This window comes from Octopus bimaculoides, chromosome 15, assembly GCF_001194135.2.
Source record: "Octopus bimaculoides isolate UCB-OBI-ISO-001 chromosome 15, ASM119413v2, whole genome shotgun sequence".
Taxonomy (NCBI): Eukaryota; Metazoa; Mollusca; class Cephalopoda; order Octopoda; family Octopodidae; genus Octopus; species Octopus bimaculoides.
Genome location: NC_068995.1, coordinates 27,110,937 through 27,119,284, shown reverse-complemented (window position 1 = coordinate 27,119,284; position 8,348 = coordinate 27,110,937). Strand labels below are relative to the sequence as shown.

The 8,348-nt window shown below is 37.8% G+C and overlaps 2 protein-coding genes across 4 annotated transcripts in view; one reads left to right on the top strand and one right to left on the bottom strand.

Moving 5' to 3' along the window:
* LOC106868939 (myotubularin-related protein 10-A) overlaps positions 1–8,348 on the bottom strand; it is a 408,915-nt gene that overhangs the window by 114,412 nt on the left and 286,155 nt on the right. For all 3 annotated transcript variants that reach the window (XM_052973209.1, XM_052973212.1, XM_052973211.1), the window contains 2 exons: positions 7,611–7,693; positions 4,939–4,998 (listed from right to left, as the gene is read on the bottom strand). In XM_052973209.1, coding sequence (XP_052829169.1) covers positions 4,939–4,998; positions 7,611–7,693 — 143 coding nt within the window. The remainder of the gene's footprint in view (positions 1–4,938; positions 4,999–7,610; positions 7,694–8,348) is intronic.
* Positions 1–8,348, top strand: part of LOC106873751 (leucine-rich repeat protein SHOC-2-like) — a 705,478-nt gene that overhangs the window by 490,051 nt on the left and 207,079 nt on the right. The window lies entirely within an intron of this gene.

Below are 8,348 nucleotides of genomic sequence, written 5' to 3'. Positions count from 1 at the left end.
AGGATCGCCTTCAACTTGTTGAGCACCAAACAGTTTTAACAGAGTGTCCATATCTCTCTTATGTTGTTGCATTTGCTTGTCCATTTGTTCCCTAAACAATTTAATAAGTTCTACTGTCTGTTTTTCAGCCATTGTTATTACGATGAATAATTTTACGGTAAAGTAAGCATGTATCCTACCGGCGACGCCAATAAACTCTGTTGTATTCCTCTCGGGAGACTCGCAGAGAAAAGACGAGTTGTACAATTTAATTATTACATTTATTATTCAATTACATACAAAGAACACACTCACCGAAAGTTCGATGTTAATAAAACAAGAGTCATGTCCGCCATATATATCAATGACATTTTACTACTCCAGTCAATCAGAACAACAACAATGAAACAATGAACTCCGACGAACCACAGTGACACACGGAACGTCAGACGAATAACATATCCAACAGTCCATATAACAGTAGGTAAAAGTGATGACGGTAGAAATTGGGTAGGATTGAGAGGTAGATGTTGTGAATGGTGAATAAGGAGTGGAGGTGACCAGTGATATATGAAGTAGGTGAGGTAGGGAAAAGTAGGAGATGATTGGCAGTACTGAAAGGATTGAAAAGTAGCAAGATAGTAATAATAATAAAGTAGAAAGTGTAGGTTGCAAGAGTATGAGAGGAGAGGCAAGCAAAGTGCATGAGGAAAGTGAGAGATGTATGGCATTGGAGGAGGAGAGCAAATCTTGTGACACTGAAGATTGATCAATGCAAAATGTAGGTGGAGAGGGATAATATTAAGAATGAAGGATAGATGTCAAGTGAAATGGTTCTAGAGTAGGAAGGATAAGTAGTGACAGGGAAAGATGGTGAAGTATTTCATTCAGTTCACATTTAATTACAACAGCAGAATATAATACTTAGGCAGGTGATGGAGGTGTCACTGGTAAAGAGATATGGAAGAGTGGTGAGAATGTCTTCGGGAGGAAATTGGCCAAAGTGCCCAGTTCATCATCATCAATATCAACATTTAATGTATGTTTTCTGTTTTGAGATGGGTTGAACAGCTTGACAGGAACTGGCAAGGTCAAGGACCACACCAGGTTCCATAGTCTGTTTTGGCTTGGTTTCAACAGCTGGATGCCCTTCCTAATGCCAACGACTTTACCAAGTGTACTGAGTGCTTTTTATGTGGCACCAGCACCAATGCGTTTTACATGGTACCAGCAGCCATACAAATGTTTTTTACAAGGCACCTTTGTTTTAGGATATCAATTCTGTCTTAGTGGGCAGGTCTTCCTGAGTACAGCAATAAACCACATATCTTAGTCTTCTCTCATCTCCTTTGCAAGGCTCAGCATTTTGACATTGATCTTCAAACTTTGTCCCATGTCTCCCTCAGCTTCCCACTTCTACAAATTCCGTCCACTTTAAGAGATTAGCACTTCTTTATGCAACTATCCTCATCCATCCACATATGACCAAACCAGTGCAGTTTCCTCTTTTGCACACTGCCTGACTTCTTGTCGCACATGTGCACTGACATTGCACATCCAATGGAGTATACCAGTTTCGTTCTGCTCTGGTTCCTATGTTGGGTTCAAATGACGAAGACTGCCTTTCTCCCATTCATTCTCCACATCTAATAGTCTTTCGTAGTAGCTCATCTACGTCTCTTTCATTTCAGGATTACTAAGAGCAAGTATACCATTATCTGTTCGTACGCACTTCTCTCCTACAATATCTTGGTTTTCGCTAACACATTGTCTAGCAAACAAGAACAACTCAAAACTTTGATCTTCATGTGGTAAGACATTGGCAAACCTCTTCCTTTCTGCTTTGGCCCTAGCTAGATACGCCTGATGCTTAGCATCTCTTTTAGTTATCTGATATGGTTCTTTGCTACCCCCACTCTTCCACTCTTCTTTTATAGACCTGTTGACCTGACTGTTCCACCACTATGTCACCTTTGGTCTGGCAGAAGTTTCACTCAAATCACAGATTTAATCTGTTGCCCTCAGTAGATTGTTCCTGAAAGAACTCCTCTCTATGTTGTATGTCTCCATCTCTGACTTCTACTCATCAAAATCTTCATTTAGGGCATCTCTAAATCTCTGTCCATTTGAAGGATCCTTGAGCTTCCATAGCTTCTTTTTCTGTATTGGTCTGTGTCTCAGGATCCTTCTAGCCTTAAGTCTAAAGTCCCTAACTACTAACTTATGTTGAGTTGTACATTCTTCAACTGGGAACATTCATGAACATATTCCTATCCGTTTCTGGTGAGGATTTATTCAATCTAGCTAGTGTACCCACAAACTTGATAAGGCTGGCAGGTTTCTTGAAGTTGGTGTTGCAAACCATTAAGTCATTTGTGTCACAGAACTCCAGCAGCTTCCTCATTTCTGAAGACAAAGCCATCACCTCCATGCACACCATGAAAATCATCAGAGTATTTTCCAACATGGCCACTGAAGTCCCCAACCATGATGAAAATGTCCTTGTCTTCCATCACTGAGGTAGTTTGGTGAAGGGATTCATAGAAGTATCTGCAAATCTGATGTGTAGCATATGCAGAGATAAATGACACTGCTACATTAAGTCCTGTTACACACCCTGACTACCTCAATTACCTTATTCACCCATTTCTCTGCCAAAAGAATACCTATGCCACCTAACCCATCATTGATGCCTACTCAAAAGAACTTGTATCTATTTCTCTTACCTGCAAGTAGTCTAGCTGAGGTTCTCCTCCACTGTACCTCTTGTAGACAGCACACATCAACATGCCTCTGCTCAAGTATTTCAACAATCTCACCAGACTTACCTTTCATTGTGTCAACACAGATTGTAGCAGCTGTTTAGTCCTGTAAAGCTTTTGTAGACATGCAACTTTTGGAGGTGGAGAGCAGATAAATTAGAAGCTCTCATTATTATTATTATTATTATTATTATTATTAAGAAGGTGGCAAGCTGGTAGAATTGTTAGCACACCAGGCAAAATACTTAGCAGCATATTGCCCATCTTTACATTCTGATTTAAAATTCCACTGAGGTAAACTTTGCCTTTCATCCTTTTGGAGTCAACAAAATAAGTACCACTTGAGGACTGGGGTCAATGTAATTGACTTACTCCCTCCCCAAAATTGCTGGCTTTGTGCCAAAATTTGAAATCAATATTATTATTATTATTAAGGCAACAATTATCTCATCTAGATTGTCCCATAGGATACCCCTTTTCAGGGGTTTCGGTTGCACATACTATAGCAGTCACAGGGCGCTGCTCCATGTGGTCCCGCAGTTTCCATCTAACTAGGAATATTAGGGACTCATCTATTGTCTTGTATTCAAGATCCTCTGCATAACATGCTGCTAGTTCAAAGCCAGGCATCTGATCTGCTAGGTCCTGCCGATAACTAAACTCACTCCCTGCTGCCGACGTTTCAATTTATTGTCGTTAAGGTTTTGTCTGTCTCCTACCCTTCAACCTGTCTGGCCTGGTAAAACCTGCCGGAAGATTTCTCTCCCTCCAGCATAGCTCTCTGGGTCAATGGAGCACACAGGCACTTCACTGCAACAAGGCACTTGTTGAATTGGCCATTGTCTACACAATCGTTCTTCTGCCCTTTGACGAGTCTTATTTTTTCATCCTGCAGGGTGTTCAACAATCAACCTCCTCACCAAGCAAGCTTGATGGGGTTGCCAGTTTAGTTGCCAACGACCCAACCATGCGGCAGGTTGTACTGGGTTACATGTTACCAGTAGCGCTCAAGAGCAGCCTGACAACAATTAGTCTTCAGCAATGCAGAAGTAGCTATGCATACCACGATATTATATACTTCTAAATCACTACCAGCGTCACATTGTAGACATAAAAAACATTACACTTTTCTCTATCCTCTCACCACCACCAACTCTCTGCCTTTCTTTAACCTCACCATCAGAAGATCACCCCTCTGCTAAAATTATATTTCTAACTCTCCTCTATATCACTACTTTCAACTAACTTTTTAACTACATAATAAATATTACGTTCTCTCACCTCATGTCATGGATGCTTCCCTTTCCCTCTTTTTCTTTCTCCCTCTTTCTTTCTCACTCCTCACCTTACCCTCTTTATCTCTCTCCCTTTTTTTCTCTCATTCTTTGCCTTTCCCGTCAACTAATCATGTGAAAGCATTATAGGCAGGCTAAGTAATGGAGAAACAAACAAAATTATTATAAGATTAAGAAGGTAGCAAGCTGGCAAAATCGTTACTGCACCAGGAAGAATGTGTAGCAGCATTTTTTCTATCTCTACATTCTGAGTTCAAATTCCACTGAGGTTGACTTTGCCTTTTTCACCCTTTTAGGGTCAATAAAATAAGTACCAAAGATGGCAAGCAGGCAGAAACATTAGCACACCAGGTGAAATGCTTAGTAGTATTTCATCTGTCTTTACATTCTGAGTTTAAATTCCGTTGAGGTCTACTTTGCCTTTCATCTCTTTGGGGGTCAATAAATTAAGTACCAGTTGTGTACTGGGGATCAATCTATTCAACTACCCCCCCCCCCCAAAAAAAAATTGGGGGCCTTGTGCCTAGAGTAGAAAAGAATAAAATAAGTGGCAGTTGAGCACTGGGGTTGAGATAATTGACTTATCCCTTCCCCTGAAACTGCTAGCTTTGCGCCAAAATTTGAAATTATTATTATTCTTTGCATAGGCACAAGACCTCAAACTTGAAGGATGGGACATTCAATTGTATCAATCTCTGTATTGTATTTGACTAGTACTTTGGAAGAATGAAAGGCAAAGGATTTGAACTTATAACATAAAAAGGGTCATAGCTATATACTAGAAGGCATTTTATCTAAGTATTAATAATGAGACATTTTCAAATTACTTTTGTGATATTTATTTAATCTTCTGAAGATAAGAAAAGTTCAGTTATATTTACTGAACTTTTTCAAAGGCTTACCTGAATAATTTTTTCATTGTTTCCAACCATCTTAAAACCATAAGAGTGAATTTTGAAATCCTATAATAAATATTTTTGAAAATATGTGGAAAATACAAATAAAATAAGCAGTGGAAAAAATAAAACATTCACAATATAGCATTTTGTAAATAACCAAGCCATCAGCCATAATGCTTCAAAGTCTCATGCTAGTTGTTTGTATGACTGATATCATAACCATTCATCAGCAATATTTTTTTTTTTTTTACATTTTTGGATAAATTCTGGAATTTATAATCTTTGATTTCCTACTGAGAGTTCAGATAGAGTGGTTAATGTGAGCTTTGTTGTGACAAAGCCTATGACTTCTTACCATTTTAATATCATTTTGTGTGTATATCTCTACATCTCACCTTTTCTCAATTGAGTTTTGAAAGTATACTAATAAGTCCTGCATAAACAGGAGTAATACAATTTGTTACATTAACTTGTATAACCATTTGCAGTCAACCAATTCCATCAATACCAATAACTTATCAATTATTTGAGCAGAGGAAAGATAATGTATGCATGAAAACAATTAATAGAAGGTTCATAGAAAGAAAAAAAAATCAGGAAAATTGACAGATGTGTACAGGAAGCAAGGTGCTTTGATAGACTGATAATAAGGCAAATACATAAGCTAAAGTCTTAGTAGGAAATTATTCTGATACTGGAGGTTGGGCTCATTCTTAACTGAAAATTTGATAACAGATTTACATTACACAGGAAATACAACAGTCACTATAACATGTACATATGGCACAACAGTAGTGTTAACCCAAATGTAAGACTGAGAATTACTTCAGTAGTAAATGAAACATCTTAATTGTAACATGATATTAATAGAGATGTATGGAACTACCAGATTTTTATAGTTCTTAGGCTGAATTTGAATCAATCAGAATCTGTCTTGTCAGAGGAATTTGTCAACTAATGCAAATTAGTGTTTTATAATTTAGTATTAAAAGAAGAAAAAGAAAGAAAATGAGTATTGTTCAATAAGCAAGAAAAGAAAGATGTTTCTGAAAGCTACACAGTTGGATGAGCTGAGAATTGTCATAACTATTACAGATTGTTTTTACAGTCAGATTTTACAGTACTTATAAACTTATTCAAAAGTATTGAATGGTAAAAATATTTGTTCTTAGGTATGGTGACTAGTTCAGTGTGAGCAGAGAAGGATTGCCTGTTAGGTAACATATCCTTCAGACTATTGCCTAACATAGTGAAATGGGAATAGAAGTACATCCAGCTTTGTAATGAATATGGTTCCCTTAAGATACTGCAATTCTGCTTTGCTCAAATAAAGAAAGCAAATACTAAAGAAAATAAAGTACTATTTGTGTTATACATTACTAGAACATGACCAGTTAATAAGGAAAAAAACAATGCTATGTTTAGAATAACATTTCAATTTAATTCAACTATTGCTTGAGAAATACACAAAAGATATAATTTGATAATCATCATCATCATCATCGTCGTCGTTTAACGTCCGCTTTCCATGCTAGCATGGGCTGGACGATTTGACTGAGGACTGGTGAAACCAGATGGCTACACCAGGCTCCAATCTAATTTGGGAGAGTTTCTACAGCTGGATGCCCTTCCTAACGCCAACCACTCAGAGAGTGTAGTGGGTGCTTTTACGTGCCACCCGCATGAAGGCCAGTTAGGCAGTACTGGCAACGGTCACGCTCAAAATGGTGTATTTTATGTGCCACCCACACAAGAGCCAGTCCAGGGGCGCTGGCAACGATCTCGCTCGGAAATCCTTACACATGCCACGGGCACAAGTGCCAGAAAGGCGACGCTGGGCACAGGTGCCATCACAATTTTGCTTTCGCTTGCCCCAATAAGTCTTCGCAAGCTGAGTTTCATGTCCAATGAGGGAGACGACGTTGGCATGGGTGCCAGTCGTCGAATTTAGTTCGATTTCACTTGCCTCAACAGGTCTTAGCAAGTGGAGTTTAGTGTCAAATTTAACTCGATTTTGATTTCTTATTTATACAAATACTTTACAAAATCAGTAATAAAATAACAAAGAAATTATTAAGCAAATCTGTACTTATTACATAGGCAGCATATCAATATTTACACTATTTCCGTGTAGCCAACATTACACGTAAGTCTTTTTACATTTTCATTATGATGTCTACTTGTTCCTAATCTGGTAAATTCTTCTGTCTCTCTTTTTCTCCCTCCCCTTCTCAACTCTACTTCTCTACATTCCTCTCTCTCTCTCTCTCTCTACTTTTCCTCTATCTAATTACTGTTGGCTTCGGATAGACGGACAGACGCAGCTCTTATTACAGTATAAAATTATAAAATGGTTATAAGGCTGCAAGCTAGCAGAATTGTGAACACACCAGGCAAAATACTAAGCAGTATTTTATCTGTCTTTACATTCTGAGAACAAACTCCAATGAGATGAACTTTGCCTTCATCCTTTTGGGGTTGATTAAATTAGTAGTTGTAATCAACTTACTCCTATCCCTGAAATTGCTGGCTTTGTGCCAAAATTTGAAACCATTATTGTTAAATGATTATTTTTTAGTAATAAAAGCAAAAGGAAAAAATATTTTCATACAAAATAAATAAAAGCATTGAAATATAAATAAAATATGTGTTGGTAATATTCAAAGAAAACTTACCCGACTGTAAATCATTAGTCGCTTACATGGTTGCTGAATAGAGTTGACAGCCAATAATTTCTTCTTTTTAGCCTGAGAGAAGACTGGAATGAAAACAAGAAAATTCATATAAATGATGCCAATTTGACTGAGTCAATATTAAATAATTTTCTAAGTGGAAAAAGAAATATTTCCTGATATAAAGCTTTGGCTATAAATTTTGTGAAAATGGCAGTAATTTTTTACTTAATGTAAAACAAGTTTTCTACTTCAAAAATTATATAGCTTTGAAAATTAATCATGTGTAGTAGATGCAGCAGTAAACTCTAGAGATGCTACATGATTGGTTTTTCTCTTCAGTATTTCAAGCCAAAGGCGGTGAGCTGGCAGAAACGTTAGCATGCTGTGCAAAATGCTTAGCGGCATTTCGTCTGCTGCTACATTCTGAGTTAAAATTCTGACGAGGTCAACTTTGCCTTTCATCCTTTCGGGGTCGATTAAATAAGTACCAGTTATGCACTGGTGTCAATATAATCGACTTAATCTGTTTGTCTGCCCTTGTTTGTCCCCTCTGTGTGTAGCCCCTTGTGGGCAGTAAAGAAATAAGAAACATTAGCACACCAGGCAAAATGCTTCGCGGTATTCTGTCTGTCTTTATGTTCTGAGTTCAAATTCCACCAAGGTTGACTTTGCCTTTCATCCTTTCGGGGTCAATAAATTAAGTACCAGTTGCATACTGGGGCTGATCTAATCGACTGG